Genomic DNA, 21327 nt, shown 5'->3' with positions numbered 1-21327 from the left:
ATGGAGGGTGGGTGAGTGATTGGACTTTGGGGTGTTAGACACTCACCCATGGCTGCTCAAAGCTGTAGGTCCTCCTGCGGTCGTCGGGGTCTTCGGGGACGCTCTGTGCCTCCTGGAACTCCTGCCTCAGCCGCTGTATCCGGTCGTGGTTGCTAGGGGCTAGTCGGCTACTGGGGGTGGAGGAGGGTGGAGGGAGAGATGGAGAGAGGGAGGAAAAGAGAGATGGGTGAGTGCCAGGGATCCACTGTGAACAAGTGACCTGGATCCAAGAGCCATGTGTGGGGCGGGGGGGGGGGGTTAAATGGTGGGTTGGTGCTATCCATCCATCCGTCCACACACCCATTTATCCATCCATCCACCCATCTATCCATCCATCCATCCACACACCCATTTATCCATCCATCCATCCATCCATCCATCCATCCATCCATCCACCCTCTCAAATCTAGCACCGTCTCCTCCAGTGATGCTGTGCAGGGCGGGTCTGGAGGCGATCCGGATCACAGGGAACGCTCCACACATGTTTTATTCAGAAGGGGGAACAAAGGACTAGCATAGGTTAGCATAGCATAGGTTAGCGTAGCAAAGGTTTGCGTAGCATAGGTTAGCGTAGCAAAGGTTAGCGTAGCCTCGTTTAATTCAGCATCTCTTGTTATTCTGCTGTTTCCTGTCATGTCCTGTCACACAAAATCCCGAGACGCAAGCGCCCACCCCGCGACCCCGGGCCACCAGAGGGCCCCCGAGCCAGAGAGTGGGTCACCTGAACCGGAGGGTCTGGGAAACATCAAAACAGAAATAAATCACCGCATTCATCATTTCCCCCCGAAAATAACCAAAATAACGACTAATACAGGAACTGGGAAAATGCCTTCACAGGTCAAAGGTCAAGCACTGGAACGAAAAGATCCCAAAAAGCAACAACTGGAACCGTAAATGTGTAAATGAGGAACATTTAACGCTGACGTTTGTACTATTTGTTACTGTTGTGTATTCACCTTCAAATAAAATGTTGTTGCGAAGTCGCTGGGACACAAACCAGTTTCAGTGAAAGTGGTTTAAAACGGAGAAGGAGGAAGGAAAAGGATTCTGTGTTTGAGTCAAGTTATGGAAACATGATGAAAACATCAATTTAATTCAGAGAATGATGAAGACGCCTGGAATAAAGGGGGAGGGAGGGAGAGAGACTAGTGCCAGCTGCAGATGAGGCCTCTTTGGGGCTGGGACGTTGCCGGCTGCGCCCTGACCAGGCTGCCGGTGACGCCACTGACAGCCAAGATGGCGTCCTCCATGTCAGGTTCAAACGACGTCCAAGTCGGACAAGGACTGAAACCTGCCGGTGCGGTTCAGCCACTTCCTGTTCAGAGATGCATCGCGGCGGGGTCAGGCAGGGTGTGGCGTGGCAGGGCGTGGCGTGGCCGGGCGTGGCGTGGCGTGGCAGGGTGTGGCGTGGCGTGGCAGGGCGTGGCGTGGCGTGGCAGGGTGTGGCGTGGCGTGGCAGGGTGTGGCGTGGCAGGGTGTGGCGTGGCAGGGTGTGGCGTGGCGTGGCAGGGTGTGGCGTGGCAGGGTGTGGCGTGGCAGGGTGTGGCGTGGTGTGGCAGGGTGTGGCGAGGCAGGGTGTGGCATGGCGTGGCAGGGTGTGGCATGGCAGGGTGTGGCGTGGCAGGGTGTGGCGTGGCGTGGCAGGGTGTGGCGTGGCAGGGTGTGGCGTGGCGTGGCAGGGTGTGGCGTGGCAGGGTGTGGCGTGGCAGGGTGTGGCGTGGCGTGGCAGGGTGTGGCGTGGCGTGGCAGGGTGTGGCGTGGCAGGGTGTGGCGTGGCGTGGCAGGGTGTGGCGTGGCAGGGTGTGGCGTGGCGTGGCAGGGTGTGGCGTGGCGTGGCAGGGTGTGGCGTGGCAGGGCGTGGCGTGGCAGGGTGTGGCGTGAAGTGGCAGGGTGTGGCGTGGCGTGGCAGGGTGTGGCGAGGCAGGGTGTGGCGAGGCAGGGTGTGGCGAGGCAGGGTGTGGCGAGGCAGGGTGTGGCGTGGCAGGGCGTGGCGTGGCAGGGTGTGGCGTGGCGTGGCAGGGTGTGGCGCGGCAGGGCGTGGCGTGGCGTGGCAGGGTGTGGCGAGGCAGGGTGTGGCGTGGCGTGGCAGGGCAGAGTGTGGCGTTGCGTGGCAGGGCAGGGCGGTGGCCTCAGCATCGCCCTCTGCCACAGTGACCACCCCACGGTGAGAAAAGAGAAGCAGCTTGGAGATCAGAGCAGAACATTCCACTCAAGCGTCTGCCTCCCGCTGAGAGGATTGGGCCCCGGTGCTTCCAGAAACGCAGTGACAATGACACCGCCTCCAGGGGCCGAATGTTCAAGTTCAATTTCAAGAGATTATTTGTCACATACATACACATATGGTCGTACATATATGCAGTGAAATGTCATGACAACCGGTGATTACGCACAAGCTCTATAAGCTCGAAAAATACTCAAATGTGTGTAATCAACACGCGGTGCTCGCGCAGGCGGCCGCGAATGCAAAGGCTGCACAGGGGTCCCTGCAGGGGCCGCGGACAGAAAGTGCCAGAGGAAGCTGACCTGGCAGAGCCATAATACTGCGGATTACAAGTGAATGGCCCCATGTACAGAGGATGCTCTCCCCGTGCCTGCGGGCCCCGCCCTCTGGACCAGGCTGTGTATGGGCACAAGGGCAGGCGTCGTTCAGGGGCCTAACACAGAAGCAGACGGTCAAGGGCCTAACAAAGAAGCAGACGTTCAGGGGCCTGACACAGAAGCAGACGGTCAAGGGCCTAACACAGAAGCTGTCATTCAGGGGCCTGACACAGAAGCAGACGTTCAGGGGCCTAAAACAGAAGCAGACGTTTAGGGGCCTGACATGGGGCAGGCGTTCAGGGGCCTCGCGGTAGAAGTCCACCGGATGCGTAGGGTAGGGGTGCAGTGCGGTGCGGTGCACCCTAAGTGCTGCTTCCTATTAAACTCATGTCAATGCACCGCCGAGGCTCCAGGGGCCACATGTGTCTATTTTTGGATGGGGTCCATTTGTTTTTCGGCTGCGGAGCCGTTTCCACACAAGATTAAACAACGTAGAAATGTTTTTATATCAATCAACATTGTAGCAGAGACTACAGCTGCTGTCTGATCAACAGCCTTTACATACAAACAACAAACACTGTGTCTGTATATGTATGTATGTGTATGTGTGTGTGTGTGTGTGTGTGTGTGTGTGTGTGTGTGTGTGTGTGTGTACAAGCGCATTATTATAATGTACATAAGATGATCTGTTTGGAGGGGAGGTGCCAGGGACAGTGTGGAAGGAGAGGAGAGAGCGTCTGAAGAGAAGTCCGTAACAAAAAGGGACACGCCCGTCCCAGGTTGATATTTTCCGACTGGACACCTCGATCCGGGGCGGTTGTAAGCGGCTTTGGTTTGACAAGGAGGTTCCGTCTGCGTCTCCTCCACTGTGTCTGTCTGGCGGACCCCGCCACGCGTCACTGTGTCAGCCAACACGTGTTTAAAAAAGAAAAAAAAAGACAAATCGCCGTTGTTTCCAAAACTCCTCTTAATACCGACGTACCCGGGACGTTTGAGGGCCACGCCCCGTACGCCGCTCCAACGCGTCCAGTGGACTCCCACCGCTCGGAGGCCTGGACTGCTGCCGTACTTGCAGCCGTCGGCCGGGCTGACGCAGAGACGAGCATTTCGAGCCACTATTGCGGAACCCATACGGAGAACGGGTCGGGTTTGGGCATTTTGAGAGGAGCCACCTCCACCTCGGCCGGGAGCGGCGGTGGGAGCGGAGCAGACTCCAACCCACCGACGACGTCAATCAAAACGGAACCTTTTGGCGTCGGGAAAATTGACACGACACCGATTCGCAGGAAATGACATTTACAATTCAGCCCCGGACGTCCACGGCGCCCTCTGCCATATCGGCGTGATGTCAGCCGCGTTGGCCGACAATCCTTCCTTCACGATAATCAGAGTTTTGAATGAAAAACGCGGTGCTTGAATCGGAGGTTTGATGAGGCTCCGGTGCTTTCAGGGAGACGGCGGTATCTCCACGCGGCTGGATGTTTATTTAACACGGCGCTGCCACAGCGTCTTATCACAACATCCTCAGTAGCTTCCTCCGCCCTGAAGAATGGACCGAGATGCCGACGCCGATAACCCAGCGCTGCCGATCGAGTGGCTACGGGGGGCGAGGGTGGATGCCCTTGCTAATTGAGGCTCGTGTCTAGCGCTCCATCTGTCAAATGCTGCTGCAGAGAAGAGGCAAAATGCGATGACCAATCAATTAAAAAAAACAAAAACAAAAAACAAACAAAAAAAAGATCTTCACCGAAAAAAAATTCACTTTGCTAACACTGTAAAACACACTATAAACACACAGTAAACACACACACACTGTAAACACACACAGTAAACACACGCACACTGTAAACACACACAGTAAACACACATACTATAAACACACACTGACTAACAACACACTGTAAAACACACTAAACACACACACAGTAAACACACACACACACACAGTAAACGCACACACATACAGTAAAAGCACACAGTAAACACACACACACTGTAAAACACAGTAAACACACACACTGTAAAACACAGTAAACACACACACTGTAAAACACAGTAAACACACACACTGTAAAACACAGTAAACACACACACTGTAAAACACAGTAAACACACACACTGTAAAACACAGTAAACACACACACACTGTAAAACACAGTAAACACACACACTGTAAAACACAGTAAACACACACACACTGTAAAACACAGTAAACACACACACACACACTGTAAAACACAGTAAACACACACACTGTAAAACACAGTAAACACACACACACTGTAAAACACAGTAAACACACACACACACACTGTAAAACACAGTAAACACACACACACACACACTGTAAAACACAGTAAACACACACACACACACAGTAAACGCACACACAGTAAACACACACACGCACACACACACACACAGTAAACACACACATTAAAAACACACACACACACACAGTAAACACACACACACACACAGTAAACACACACACACAGTAAACACACACACACACTGTAAAACACAGTAAACACACACACACACTGTAAAACACAGTAAACACACACACACACACTGTAAAACACAGTAAACACACACACACAGTAAACGCACACACACACACAGTAAACACACACACACACACACAGTAAACACACACACACCTTTGCCTCTAACCTTTCTGCTCCCACTTAATTGTTGTATAACACACCTGTGTTCTGTCACTCAGCCTGTCATCCACCGTAACCCCCTGTATGTGTGGTGACCCCCACAGATCACCACACACACCCCACCCACCCACACCCACAGACCCCCGCCCCCCGGTGCAGCATCCATCACTCTGCTTGGCTCCACCGCTCGTCGTGCCGTCACACGAAGGCACTTACGGTGACCGATGCGACGCCGCGGTGCGACCAATCAGAGCGCACGCAACGGCGCGACTCTGCGTCCCGTCGCCGGCGGAGACGGTCGCCAGGCAACAGGGCGTGATGGAGCGCTCTCCTCCGTCACGCGCGGGATAGCTGCTGTGGCGCGCAGCCAATTATTCCCCTTAATTATGAGTAGGGTGGGTGCTGGGGATCGTCCTCTTTACGGGGGAAGGACAGACGTTTCTGTCGCAAATGAATTCAAACTCACGACAAGGGCTTCATCTTCTTACGTCCTGTTTCTAGTCCCTGGCTTCCTGTTCCTGGTCTCTCACTTCCTGTTTCTAGTTTTTTTTGACTTCCACTCTCTTCACACTTTCTAGTTTCTAGTGCCTAACTTCCTGTTTCTAGTCACTCACTTCCAGTTTCTAGTGCCTCACTTTGTGTTTCTAGTCTCTCCCTTCCTGTTTCTAGTCTTTAACTTCCTGTCTCACCTCCAGTTTCTAGTCCCCAACTTCCTATTTCTAGTCTCTCACTTCCTGATTCACATCTCTCACTTCCAGTTTCTAGTCCCTAACTTCCTGTTTCTTGTCTCCTACTTCCTGTTTCTCGTCTCTCACTTGCAGTTTCTAGTCATGTGCTTCCTGTTTCTAGTCTCTCACTTCCTGTTCCTAGTCTCTTACGTGAGCATGAATGTGGCTGAAACAGAGGTGCGGGCTCAAACGCTCCTTCCTGGTCTATTATTTACTGGGGAACTAAAGTGACGTCATCATGGCAAACTCATTCAGATTCCTTTTCAATCTCATGACAATCTGTTGCAGTGATTCATTGCGTTCCAGGTGTTAACCAGACCCGCGCCGCTGCGTTTCAAGGAAAACGGAGAAAGGTTGAGGTTTGACGGCAAATGGACAAGATACATGTAGTGACACGTACCCGATACCTGCTCTATTTACTCAGATACATGTACCTCAGTTATGCTCTAAAAAGACATTTACTTTGGTCCGGTCTCTCCTTCCACTTCCTGTGTCGGCTTAAAATGGACATTGTGCAAAGCGGGAAGAAAAGAGCCGCGGCGGAGGACGTACTCAGAGTATTTAGAGTAAAAGTATTGGTCATACCCAGAGCCCCGAGTACTTCATAAAGCGCGGTCAAATTAGGATTCCGGAGAGGCTTTTTGGGGCGGCGTGACTGATAGCTCCATCTCTACGGCTGGATGATAATTTCAGGCCTAATCTTTGAGGTGGAGTGATGGAGTGGGGGGTGGAGGGAGGGAGGGAGGGAGAGAAATGGCAAATCGAATTGGAGCTGTCTAAGTTCTGGGGGAGGCGTCATCATCTTCTCCCTCTCTCTCTCTCTACCTGTCTCTCTCTCTATCCGTCTCCCTCCTCCCTCCCTCCGCCTCTCGCTCCGTGTCACAGGGAGCAGGGGTGACTGATGGAGCCCCAGTTGTAATAGCTTCCATTTTCGGAGCGCCTGATAAATCATAATCGGAGTCAAATTAGGATCCATTACCATCCCCAGACCTGGGGGAGAGGAGTGGGGGGGGTCGGTGGGGGTCTGATGTAAGGTCGCCATGGCGATGGGGGTCTCCACCCTGACCGCTTGCGTAGTGAGAAAGGTGGGAGATCAGGGGCGTATTCGGCGGCGTTTACAAGGAGGCGGAGTGTCACCTCCCGTTTCTAGTCTCTCGCTTCCCGTTTCTTACTTCCCGGTTCTAGTCTCTTACTTCCTGTTTCTAGCCTCTTACTTCCCGGTTCTAGTTTCTCGATTCCCGCTTCTAGTCTCTCACTTCCTGTTTCTAGTCCCTTACTTCCCGTTTCTGGATTCCCGTTTCTAGTCTCTCGCTTCCCGTTTCTCGCTTCCTGTTTCTAGTCTCTTATTTCCCAGTTCTAGTCTATGACTTTCTGTTTCTAGTCTCTCACTTACTGTTTCTAGTCTCTCACTTCCTGTTTATAGTCTCCTACTTCCTTAGTCTCTCACTTCCTGTCTTTTGCCTCTCACATTAGCGAGGATACAGCTATAATAGATTATTTGAGGAGGCGCAGGCTTCAACATTGCTTCCATGTACCGAGGGGGTCAGGCTACGCTCTGGCAGGGAGAAGATTCATTCCTGGAGCCCACGCAGGCAGATTCCACCACCGGCAGGGTTTTATAGCCAGCCGGGGCGGCCATAAATAAGGCATTATGGGAAACGGGTGGCGTGGGGGTGGGGGGCTGTCACCATCAGTCCAGTGTCCAAGCGCTTTGAAGTGTGAGGGACCTCCATGTGGCCTGGGGCCAGACACAAGTCAAGGGCCCTCAGAGGCCCGGTCGGTCTGCAGATCAGTCATTAAAGTCCCCATCGAGCCGTCACCTCCCTGTGCAGCGTTCAGCTCAGAGGATAGAAGAAGAAAACGCTCCATTAGCGCCCGGGGAGCGGTTCAGGGACCGATGGCGGAAGGAAGCCAAAGGAGGCTTCAGTTTGACTCATGGGGAGGCGGTTAGGGGTTTGCTTTCTGGCTCAAAGGCACCTGGCCCTGCTACCAGGAGGAGCCGGGGATCGAACCAGCGACCCTCCCGTGGCCGGACCCATTCTATCGCCAGTTACCTTCCAGTTACCTCCCAGTGACCTTCCAGTGACCCTGGAGAGTCATCGCGTCCATATGACGCACAAAAGGAAACGAGGTGATGTGAGAGATTCTGTGGAGAAGAGAAAAACCCCAAAAACAAGACAAAACAAATCAAGTTGCAGTGATTTCCCGGGACGTTCCCGTTCCTCCACAGTCTCCTTTTGCTACAAACACAGACGATGGACCAGCGAGAGAATCGAACCGCGTCGGTCCATCGGCAGTTTGGGCATAAACGTGGCTTTTCCACTGCGGCCTCATGACACTGGACCGGAACCAAACACAACACATGATGTATATTTTGGGGGGTTCTACACCTAAACTACACCCCAGCACCGGGGCCAGTTGCTAGAAAGCCAAATGTCCCGAAACACTGGGAGAGACGCTACAGACGCTAACGCTACAGAGGCTAACGCTAAACGGGCGGTGAAAGGGTGGAGGCGGGAAGAAATGAAGGTCGTACCTTCAGCGATGAGCGTGCGGTCACTGAGCGTCCAGGTGGCAGCGGGTCCAAACAGACGACAGCGGGTTAGTGGCACAGCACACACAGCGTCCTCCCCGGGACAGAACCAGGGGAACGGCCTCGTCCAGTGGATTATCTGGAGGGCGAAGCCCCCAAACTGGACTAAAACCAGGACGATCAGTGGCTGCAGACGGGCGCAGGCCGGCGGGATTAGCGCCGAGCGGCTGCTGCTCTGATTACAAACCAGCGCCGACACTCAAGCTCTCATGAAATTAGCGGCACTTTCATCTTTTTCATTTCCTAAAGTTATAAGTTAAAAGTTCCTTTTACTTTTTACATGTTTTTTCATCCATTGTATTTGCATTGTGCTGCCTCTTTTCTGGCTTTTTTTTTTTCCCTTCATTTTGGAGTGTGAGAGCAGCAACAAGAATAAAATGTATTATTAGTATATATTATTATATTAATTATTATATTAATATATTATTATTATATATTAATTATGATTAATATTATTTTATCTCTGTGTTTCTCAACATGTCACATTAAAGATGGCTGCCGGCATTGCTTCTCATGCTGCACACTGCTCTTATTGAACTCAGCTGGAAAATTACACACGGGCAACCTGGCAACCCTCAGCCTGCCAACCCTCAAAGCGGCAACCCCTCAGCCCAGCGACCATCAAAGCGGACGCCCTCAGCCCGACAACTATCAGCGCGGCAACCCTCAAGGCACACACACTCACACACACAGTGACCAGTTCATAATCGACTTCCCTCGTTGTGGCGTCGCTACGGAAACAGACGCTGGCTGACAGTGACTGAAGAAAACAAATCACCGATCAATAACCGGGTCTAAGCGGCGGCTCGTCAATACGTGTGGGAAGCGTCACGCTGGACGGGAACGACAGGAAGAGGAAGAAAGAGGCAACTGCTCCTCAAAAGATATTTATACGATATTTTACTTAATTTCTAAAAAAAACAAGTCACTAAGAATGAAAACAAGTCATTTCTTTTTCAGTGTTTTTTTCCTCTAAAAAATATTTAATAATGCGTTATTTTTAACGCATTATTAAATATTTAAGGAAAGAAAATAAGAATGAAGGTGCAGGAAATGTTTACAAGACCAACTTAAAAGGATGTTTTTAAATGTCTGAATGGTTCAGTAATGTACTTAAAACAGAGACGGAGTAAGTGGAGCAGCGACGGACGCTCGTGGTCACCCTCACGCCTCAGACCGACGTCCTGGAAACCCCTGCAAAGCCACGCCCCCAAATCTCCACCAGCCAATGGAACGGATGCGGAGGTGGGATCCCTCGTTACGGAAGATGATTGATGAGGGTCGTTAGTGCGATTGGTTAAATTGATCGCCCGCTGAGTGGAGTGAGAGAGAGGAAATCAAAGTGTTAAAAGGACCGTGTGAGGGACCGCGCACCACGTATTGATCTGCGGCTCCGAGTCCCAACAGCGGCCTGGAGGGGGGCGGGGGGGCAGCGATCAATAGGTCGCAGACAGGTCCACGACTCCACCAAGACGAGAGGAAAATGAATAAGACGACATGAAGCCGCAGGGGTGCATTGTGGGTATTCACCTTCCGTAGGAAAATCAACTTTCAAACTATTTAAGCTTCTAAATAAGTTTAATATTGTCATTTATTTTTTAAATAAACGTCACCAAAATAAAATGCATATTTAATATCTAGATATTAAACATCTTTCTGGAAATAAAATATGAATTTATAAAAATACAGATTTGATCATTTATACTATTTCTGATCATATTTTTAATAAACACTTCAAATGTATTTTCTAAATGTGAACGTTGTCTTATGAGTTGGGGAGGCCCCCCAGGGCCACACAGACGTCCGCTATCGATCTGGTATTGATCGCCCTGACACAGATGTCGTGGTGATCGTCCTAATCAAACAGCCGGGTTATTGATCAGCCCCTCCCCGCCATCAACCATCAATCACATCCACTTCCTGTTTCCATCACTTCCTGTCGCCGTGTTCGCGCCGTGCCGGGCCAATAAAGTTTGACACGCGGGGAAGAGGAGGAAAGGAAAGACAGGATGAGGAGGATTTTACTTTGTCTCCTCCCAGGAAAAATAAATTAAAGTTAAAATAACAATTCAAAAAATGAAAGAATTTAAAGTGAAAAAAGTAATAAAAGATCATTAAATTAATTTTACTCAAAACAAAAACACTAGTGATGCATTTAAAATATTTTATATTTTTATATTATTAAAAAGAACTGAAAGATAAATTAATAATTTAAAATAGTTATTTTAAACAAACTTTATTTTTGCACTGACCCAAAAAAAGTTTTAGGTAAAAAACAAACAAAATAAAAAGTTTAAACAGAAGAGTTTTTCCTTTTATTCCCGTGAGGAATTCAGGTTTAGAGACCTTGAATCTCCACACACATCTGCGCGTGTGCGTGTGTGTGTGCGTGCGTCTGCGCGCGCGCGTGTGCATGTGTCTTTGTGTACGTGTGTGTGTGTGTGCGTGTGCATGTGTCTTTGTGTACGTGTGTGTGCGTGTGCATGTGTCTTTGTGTGTGTGTGTGTGCAGGAGTCTGGCTCTAATCAGAATGGGGGGGCGGACATCTTGAAAATGTCAGGTAATGAGCGCTAATTGAGATTCCTTTCATCCAGAATGTTTCTGATTAGTGTGTGTGTGTGTGTGTGTGTCTGTGTGTGTGTGTGTGTGTGTGTGTGTGTGTGCGCGCGCGCACACAGTAGGGGTCACTTTACACCCATCAGTCGCCTTGTTTCGCCTGTTGTCGCCACGACAACGTTCAAAGGGGACGGAGGGAGAGGAAACAGAGGTCGTAACGATTTGGCCGGAATGTAACGGCATGGAGGCGTGCACGTCAAGGGGGAGCGTGCACGTCAAGGGGGAGCGTGCACGTCAAGGGGGAGCGTGCACGTCAAGGGGGAGCGTGCACGTCAAGGGGGAGCGTGCACGTCAAGGGGGGGCGTGCACGTCAAGGGGGGGCGTGCACGTCAGAGGGGCAGTGGCTCCGGAGGTAGAGCAGGTCGTCTAGTCATCGGAACATTGCCGGTTCGATCCCCAGCTCCTCCTGGTAGCGTGCTGATGTGTCCTTGAGCAACACACTGAACCCCCTAACTGCTCCCCGGGCGCCGTTACATGCAGCCACTGCTCCTGGTTTATGAATATTACACGTATCATGTGTCCTTATTGCACCAAATGGGACACTGCACGTCCTTGCTATGTCCTAGCTACGTCAGTTACTAGGATGTGAAATGCAGAGAAATGCATTTGGTTGCCTCAATACTTGCACTCTGTGCAATGACAATTAGTTAAATCCGCAGCGTGCACATGAGAGGCAGTGTGCACATCAGGGGGAGCGGGCACGTGAGAGGCAACATCCACGTGAGGGGGAGTGTGCACGTGAGGGGGAGTGTGCACGTGAGGGGGAGCGTGCGTGTGAGAGGCCTATTTATTTAGTGACTCAAGATTCCAGAATGATTTGTTCATAACGAACAAATCTTGCAAATGACTCTGGAGTCTGGAGTCATTTATGTTGAATTTGACTGATTCACATTTTGCATTTTCCACTAAAATGGATCGTTTCGGCAGAATTCGATGATTTTGTGCACTGCTGCCTCACAGCAAGAAGGTCCTGGGTTCGATTCCCGCCTGGGGCGCTGTTGGCACCGTGCTCCGGCGGGTTATCTTCCAAAAAAACAGGAGCCTTTCTGTGTGGAGTTTGCATGTTCTCCCCGTGCTCACATGGGGTTTCCTCCACCTCACGTCAGTAAGGACCCCCCCCAAAAACATGCACCCATCATCGTCTGACCAGCGATGGACACTTATCACCTGGTCCCCGGGCGCGTCCACGTACGCTGCCCACTGCTCCTGGCTGTGCCCCCAGAGGAAGGACAAGCCAGGATGGGTTAAAAGCAGAGGAGCCATTTCACCGGCCACCATCAAGCATGTGCATGTGTGTGTGTGTGTGCAAGCATGTGTTGTGGAGTGTCGTGTGACAAATAAAGACTGTTTCTTCTTTCTTCTTTCTTCTTGTTCCCAACTCAAGAGACAAAATGATTCTTCCTGCCCTCGTTGTTCAGGAAGTCCTCCCTCGCTCCCCGTGCCTCACACCGAAAACCAACCAACAAACCGACCCGGAGTCGGGGAAACCGAACGGCTCCTTTTATCCAGCGACTCGAAAAGAGACCGCTCTCAGAACGGAACCGTCGTCACTTTCAGAGCGGAACCCGCTGTGATCGACCCCGAGCGTCCGTTCTGCCGGAGCCCAACGAGGTGAGTTGGTGCGGCCCGGCAGTTTGGATCTCGCAACACAAAAGCTCGTTTCCATGCCGTACTTCTTTGAGCGGGATTTGAAGATGTCCCGTCAGACAGTTGAGTGGGGGCCCTGACAGCGCCATGTAGGCCAGCAGCCTTTTAGGGTCAGGCCCCCGCCCCCAGCAGGAAGTGCCCCAGCTGCTCCTTTAGCGCGGAGCAGATGTGGGTTACCCCAACACGAGGGGGAGGGGGGAGGCTGAGAGCACAAATGAAACAAAGGGTCGACTCGTCGGCCTCGTCACCAGCTTTTACAATTGGTTGCCGGGTTGCCAAGCACCAATCTACTCTCTGTGAACATTAGAATAGCGAGCGGCCACCGGCCCTGCTGACCCCACCAGCCGTGACGTGGTTCTGCTATGACTCCATCCTCCACCACTCTTTTGATTTGAATAAATGTTAGAATTGTGTGAAAATTATGCTATATAATAATAAAAAATAATAATAAATAATAACTATAAAAATAATAAAAAAATTGAACTCAAAGTTTCCATATTAACTTTGGAGTTGACATATTAAATATAGTTTTAGGGTTAATACGATCCTAACAGCAGAAAGCTAAAAACCTGCTAATGATGTGTTGATGACTGAATATTTATTTCTTTAAGTGCATTATTAGAAAATTCATGATGCATTTATTTCATTTCTGCCACTTTGTAATGAAAAAAGTGGCAGCCTCACACAGGAAGCTGAATTCAATATTTTGCATATTTTGGTCTGTACAGAGTTAGGGAGTGGATTGGGTTAAAAGCCTGATTATATCAATGTTTGGGGCGTAATATGATCTCAGATTACTGTAAAAGTGTTTTTAAACACATCCCACATCACTCCTATTTATCCCAGTGGGTGAAATATTAGCACAAATAAGTATATTTCCATGTGTTTGAAATGTGTCAACAAAGGACGCTTCCCTTCAACAGGACACCACTCTACGCTGTTTTCCTCTGAACCATGAAACTTTCAAAGCATTAAAGTGGCAATCCATAAGATTACTGTGAGGAAACAAATCCCATATTTAATATTTAGCGCATAATAATTTAGCGGATACACAAAAAAAAAAAAAAAAAAAAAAGAAAAAAAGACAAAAAACAGCTATTCAATATCGGCGTTTCTGCACTTGCTCCTCTATGTCCTGTTTTCATTGTTGGTGGCGGGGTCCACCACATGCGCAACAAGTGAATGATTGCCACGGTGAATTAGCTAAAGCAGTGTAGCGAGTTGTGGCCTGTAAATTATTATAATAATTTACATATTCAGTAAATTACATTATATTTGCTACTTATTGTCATTATTTCTAAAACTATTTAATGTATTTTTTTAACTTTAGTATTTTTGTTAAATTTTTATTATTATCGTTTCTTATTATATGTGGAGTGTGAGCGAGTGAAGGAACTTGTGCAGTGAAATATTCAAAAAAATCATCCATGTGGTTTGATGTCTTTGATACAAAAAAACCCAAAACATGAATCAATTTTGTTTTATTTAAGATGCGTTATACACTTATTTTCAGTTAGAGTTAGTTAGAATCAATCAGATAATTATGAGACCAGCTCCAGCTCCAGGACTTCCTCCATGCCGCTGCGTCACATCGGCGTGATCACAGTGAAATACTTTGGATTTGGCTTTTGGAGAGCCACACCCTCTAGGTTTCCCAGGGTGCGGTGGACGCCAGTGGGGACGTGTATCCCGAGTCCAGGAAGACTCGGGATACACGGGTTTTTGAGAAACCCCTACCCGAGGTGGAAGAAAACAACGTTTTTCCTTATCTCTTAGGTCTCCCAAAAATGACATGGATTCCTGTCTAAAAATATTTAACTGCAAAAATGATAAAATTGCTTAAAAAGCATTATTCATTTGATTAAATTGAGAAAGACATTTTAATGACACAGTTGAACAAAATGTCAATGATGTCAATGTAGGTTCCTTGGTTCCACAAGAGAAGATGAAACTGTCGTTTAAAGTCGTACACCGGGGAAAGACGCTTTGTGACTCGGTCGCAGCCCCGCCCCCCGCTGGCTGGCTGTGCATTCAAGGTTTATGAATATTACACGTATCATGTGTCCTTATTGCACCAAATGGGACACTGCACGTCCTTGGGTCCCCAGCGATACACCTGGCAAGTGCCAAGCAGATCGGATGAACCGTTGTGGAGATAATCAAAGGACATAAACAGAGATCACTTCCTTTATCGTAGGATTTCATTGTTATGCACAGCAAAACTTAAAAAGAACCAACATATAGCCTGACCCTATGGGACTTTAGACTCATGTGGATTAATAATACAAGCTCAGAGAGCTTGTTAACTTGACATGCTCGCCGTCAGAGAGTTGCTTAACCTAATAGAATACAGCGGATGTGAATAACTGGATGCATGTAAGAAATATAGCCCCATGAACATCTACGCAGAACGTTCTCATCGACTTTGTAGTAACTCTGCTGTGGATTGTTGTACAATCACAAATGAGGGCTTGTTGCAAAGGTGTGGTTGAACTGAATCCAGCGATATCACATGTGTAAATGTAGCAGGCATTGTCAGGGAGTTACAACACTGAATGTATGAAGTGTCCCAAACGAAACATAATGAAGTTTAGAGTTCAAAACTCATCATCATCATCATCATCAGGGGTTAGAAGAATGTTGACAAATTCAACTCAAGCAAAAGCAATGATACTACAGAGGAAATTCACTTGAGTAAAAGTAAATGAAACTTGGAAAATGAGGAACTGATATGAGGTCTGCAGTCTTAATAAAATACATGCAAACCCAACTCAAGTCAACGTTGTGCTGCTGCAGAGAAAACCTCACTTATACAGGATGTGATTTATTTAGCTTGACTGGCTGAGGAAGCCAAGCTCCACTCACCTGATAGTGAAGGTCGTCCTCACAGCAAATCAATCAACCTGCTAAAACATCTTCCATTTTAATTTCAACCTGATTCAATCTGTTTCCATATACAAAATGTGTCTGTATATATTAACATTATAGACGGACGCTTTTCCTTTAAGTGACTTTTCTTGGCAGTAACATTGAACTTGTTAACGTTCTCCGAACCCCTGATAACGATAACAGTGAGTTTGGAACCTCAGACTTCATTATGTCAATGTTTCATTGTCTTTGGTTTGGGACACCTCATACATTTAGTGACAAATGACAATCCACAGCAGAGTTACTACAAAGTTGATGAGAACGTTCTGTGTAGATGTTCATGGGGCTATATTTCCTACATGCATCCAGATATTCACATCCACTCTATTCTTTTAGGTGAAGCAACTTTCTGACGGCGAGCATGTCAAGTTAACAAGCTCTCTGAGCTTGTATTATTAATCTACATGAGTCTATGTCTCAAGTCTCATAGAGCCAGGCTACATTTTGGTTCTTTTTTAGTTTTGGGGTACATAACAATATCCATCAATTTAACCACTTTTGCAGTGAAATATTTTTTATACAAGAAGACCTTTTATATATGAGGGACCTTAGAGATGAGGAAAAACATTTTTTGTTCTACCTTCGGTAGGGGCATCTCAGAGACTAGAAGGCAGTTTGACAGTTTGTCCCTCAGGCTATAACACTTCATTTGGGGAAGGCAGCATTGTGGCGTCTCCTTTCATCTGCCCCATTATTGCTCTTGAGGAAGCAGAATCTGTACGTTTATTTATTTAGGCACACATTGTAAGAGTTACGACAGCTTATTAATAACTCATCTGCATTTGCATAGAGATGGGTTGTTAATCTGCATACCTTTGTGCTGTTCCGCAGTTTCACAGCTACCACTTAAAACACCTCAAGCCAGCTTCTGTCTCGGCTGCTTTGAGTGTTGAGCTCGCTGCTTAGCTGCGGTTGCGTGCGCGCGGTGAGGGCAGAAGAGTGAAAAGATGAACTTCACCTAAAGACCATCACGTGGCCTGGAAAGCCCAAATCACCGCTGAGAGCAAAGATGTCGGACGGCCCAGGCCCCAGCGAGCAGCGCGACTTGGAGGAAGGAACAGAACGCAGTACAACATTATGGTGCTCCGGCAACAGGTTGCGCAGGTCCAACAAATCCGTCAGGTCCAACAAGTCCAACAAGTCCAACAAGTCCATCAAGTCCATCAAGTCCAAAACGTCTATTATGTCCAACAAGTCCAACACGTCTATTATGTCCAACAAGTCCAACAAGTCCATCAAGTCCAACAAGTCCAACAAGTCCATCAAGTCCAACAACATTTACATTTACATTTACATTTAGTCATTTGGCAGACGCTTTTATCCAAAGCGACTTACAAGGGAGAATAACATTCAGCTACATTGCGACAGAGATTAGTGTAACAAGTCCAACAAGTCTATCATGTTCAACAATTCCATCAAGTCCAACGACTCCATCAAGCCCAACAAGTCCATCAAGTCTATTATGTCCAACAAGTCCATCAAGTTAAACAAGTCTATCATGTCCAACAAGTCCATCAGGTCCATCAGCTCCAACAGGTCCAGCAGGTCCAACGTCAGTGTGTCCGCAGCAGAGGCCTGTGCAAAACCTGCAGTTGCACGTACTGAGGCTGCTTATGGAAACGGAAAAAGCATGGAGGCTACGGCAAAAGTGGAGAGGCCTGCATGGAGGCTCCATTAAAAGCCCTTAAAAAGGAGGGCGAGGCAGAGGCTGCATCAGCAGCAGGAGGAGAAGCGCTCTAAGCCGCTACACCCTTTCGTGCCGATGAATGCCTGGTCACACCGGCACAGAGGTCATTGATTAATGATTAAACCACGAAACAACAAGTGAACGAATACGTCTCTCACAATGATTAGGAGCGTCTTTTGCCGCTTTTCTAAAACCTAGTTTTCCTTCCGGGGATGAATAAAGTCTTATCTCAACGTTAACTTGCGCTGCAGGGGTTTCTAGGTTCCAACACCGTGGTCTTGTAGTGTAAAGGGCCCCTTCCAATCTCTGGTTTCCGGAGCAAACTCAGAGGTCCTTTTAGAGAAGAAGCGCTGCTTTGCCACATCGCCACCACCGTGACAAGGCAAGAACATCCAAATAGTGAGCGACAATTTTTTTTCAACATTTCTCAGAAAAACACCCTCCGTCCCTTAATGGTTGGTTGATAGAATAGAAGATACTGTAGTTACATACAAAGCACCTGAGCAGGACACTGCTGGCTCTGCCACGCCCCTCTTCACGACATTGTGCCAAAGATTTGAACTTTGACATTTAGCAAAAAGACTCAATGATTGACGTGTGACTGTAAAACAACCGTCACAGTCCTCCACCTGAGGAGCGCAGTGTGGTGACCAGGGAAAGCCACTGATACGCTCCTTATCTTCGCTTTCCGGCCACGAGAGAGTCCACTGAACCGTGAGCAAAACAAACGAGGAAGACCAACCAACTGAGAATCCTTGGAAACATTACCTCTCCCAGGGCTCTCCATCCGGTAAAAGATGGGTGTAGTTTTAGCTCCTTCTTGCTTTGTCTTAATGTTTCTGTTTATTTGAGCATCTATGGACACACTGTGCACATGCTTTAAAGTTGTATTTCCTCCTCTGTGCAGCGCACTGTTCCATGCCAAAATAAATGTGCTAAATGAATCAAGTGTTGCTTGTCGCTTTTAGTGCATCAGAGTCTTCTTTTAACTTCGTAATTTGGCAGGAAATAAGCTGTTTTCACATGAAACACTTTCCTAATTTGTGAGGTGGAATAGCTGCATTAAGCCTCAATTTGTTGCTGATTGGACGAGACGTGAACTGTAATAAATTGAATTAGTGGTGCTGGCTCCAAAATGATAGCAAAAACATTTATCACTAGAACTATATATATATATGTATATAATGTGTGGCACTCTCCAGGTGCTTTGGGAGCCAAAGATGGGGTGATGGGTAAATGAAGGTGGAGAGAGAAACAAAAAATAAAATAAAAAAAAGGATGAGGGCTTCACCGCACTCAAATGACACCACGGTGGCACGGTGCTTGCACTGCTGCCTCACACCAACGAGGTCCTGGGTTTGATTCCCGCCTGGGGCGCCGGTGGCACCCTGCTCCGGCGGGTTATCTCTCGACCCTTACCCTTACCCTAACCCTCTCTGGGTGGAGTTTGCGCGTTCTGCCCTCGGAGAGGACCTCCGCCAAAAACATGCACCAGATAATTTTCTAATTGAATCAAATCCAGATAACTTCCAGATGCCAACAACTATGTTTGGGTAAAAACAGACCGAAAAGGCATTTTGATCATCTATTCACTTCAAAGTGTTTCGATCAGCCGCTAATTAAAATGGACGACCCGCTTCCCTCGTCGCGTCGCTGGTCCACGTTGCTATCAGCGTCAAATCAATCCATTCGCCAGAATATTGACGACCGGCGGTTCTCCCGGGCCTCGGGCGCACGGAACCCAACGCAGAGCTTTCAGTAAGGTCGAGTAACAGCAGAGCCCCCCCCAGACTTGCATGCACTGCGGCTCCCCAGCCAGTGCTCAGGAACTCGGATATCTCAGGGCTCACGGTTAATTGTCAAACCGATAATTGCGTTTCACCATCAAACGTTGTTTTGTTCACTTCACGCCAGGTTGACAGTGTCATGTGACTCCACGCCTCCTCCTGGTGCACAACATCCCTCTAGAGGCTCTGGACACCGGGGGAGACTCCACAGATGCGAGCGCACCAAATGTCTGACAGTAGTTTAAGAACTCAAATTGGAAACATATGATCTTGGAATCTTGGCAATTTTCACGAAATGGCGGTGGCCGGCTCAGGCAGTCGCGATCAGGTGACAATGTAATAATGGTGACAGCTCTCGCCGGGAGATGTCGGGCTTGTAATGCGGGACCCTGACCGTGGCATGTGTTCCAGAGTAATTGTGGGAAAACACTGCGGGGATAGAGGGAGCGAGCTTCAGACAATATTACGGTTGGCAGTTTGAGATGGGAACCGGCGGACCACCGCGACCCCCCACGGCGAGGTTACGCAACCTGGCAGGGGGCCCAAAACACATTCCTTACCTCACAGCGCCGCCAACGCAGCAAATCACAGGCCCCCAAAACAAGAGCGGCTATCCATGCAATAATATGTTTCCTTCACAAGCAAACAGAAATAAGTGCCAAAACTCCCCCGTTCATCTCTAGGGGCCTTGGGGGACACACGGGGGGTTCAGAAGTCCAACTTGTTTCAGTGCAGAGTTGGAAGAAAAGTCCATGTTGAAGAAACAAGTAATGAATTAACAATTAATGGAGAAACAGTTATTCTGACGGCGCTCACGGTAGTGCTTTCTCAAGGCTGAGGAAATGGCAGACAGCTGCCCGAGGGCCTCCAGCACCTCAGAGGGAGCCCAGGAGCTCCCCCCGCAGGGCCTCCAGGAACTCCCCGAAGGGCATTAGGAGCCCTCAGAGGGCCTCCAGAGCTCCCCACAGGACATCACATGGCGTCCGGGAGCTGCCTGCAGGGCATTACGAGCTCTCCTTGAGGGCCTCCAGGAGCTCCTTGAGGGCCTCCAGGAGCTCCCGGAGGACCATCAGGGGCACCTTCAGACAATCCCTTTTCACTCTGCTCTTTCCTCTCCTTTTTCTTTGTTAACGCTCAAGAGTTAGATGGAAATTTCTAGCGGGAGGTGACAAGGCAATTTGAAAATTAATTCCTCTGGATCTTTATGCAGCTGCACATTTTTACGGTTTGATATTCAGCCAAGTGCAGAACGGCGCAGGGCCAAGGGGGATCAATGGACGCTTCAAGCCACGAGGAACTCAGACACCGAGGGACGCGCCGGAGAAGGAAACTAACCCTCAACGTCCGGCCTCGCTGCTGTGAACGTAGACCAGGAGAGCGAGGCACCATCTTGCAGGGTTAGGGGTTCTATTCCCTTGACAGCTCGGGGGCTACTGTCCAGGACCTCATCCACTGCGGGGGAAGCCATCACTCCTGCTCGCGGCGGCACGGCATCGGACGTGCTTCCAACATGACGCATCACATTGCGCCGCTGTGAGCGCGTGACAAAACGCTGAGTCTTCTCTGAAGCAGCAGATGGATTTTCGCCGCAGTGTGGGATAACAAGGGTATTTTGGTAAGGGATAAAAGAAAACAGCTGCTGGGTTATTGCTCGGGTGTAATCTGCACAGAGCTTAAGCAGCGGCGCGGCTCCACGCCTGCCATCCCAATCTCCCAATAACAAACCAGCGTCCCACGGAGGAGGGTCATTCACTTCCTGTTCTCGGGGGGGTGGACAGGAAACAGGAAACTCACTTCCTGGTTGTCTCAGCAGGTCTATTCTTCTTGCGTTTGGCAAAGGAGGGTCTGCGAGATAAGATTGGTGAGATCTGGGACTGAGCGTAACGTTGCAATAATAAAAACAGGTTGCAGGTGCTGGTGAGGTTGTGAACCTCAGCTTCTCTGTTCGGTTACAGGCGAAACAAATGAGCTTAAAAAACGGTGATGTTCAACCGCGAGTGTCGCGTGAGAGGTGGAAATGTGTCAAACACCAATTAAAAAGGAAATATATAATGGCAATGTGTTGTTGCGTTGCAAGATCCAAACTGGCGGGCAG

General features: G+C 48.9%; 1 protein-coding gene across 1 annotated transcript in view; it reads right to left on the bottom strand.

The window, feature by feature from the left end:
• LOC307238418 (partitioning defective 3 homolog) overlaps positions 1-21327 on the bottom strand; it is a gene marked incomplete at its 3' end in the record, with an annotated part of 153843 nt that overhangs the window by 15353 nt on the left and 117163 nt on the right. Inside the window, 1 exon segment of the mRNA XM_080011387.1 lies at positions 47-170. Within this exon segment, the coding sequence (XP_079867513.1) occupies positions 47-170 (124 nt within the window).

This window comes from Zeus faber, assembly GCF_960531495.2.
Source record: "Zeus faber genome assembly, chromosome: 12".
NCBI classification, from domain to species: domain Eukaryota; kingdom Metazoa; phylum Chordata; class Actinopteri; order Zeiformes; family Zeidae; genus Zeus; species Zeus faber.
Note: the sequence above shows the minus strand (reverse complement) of the source record. Positions and strands in the feature narration are given on the sequence as shown.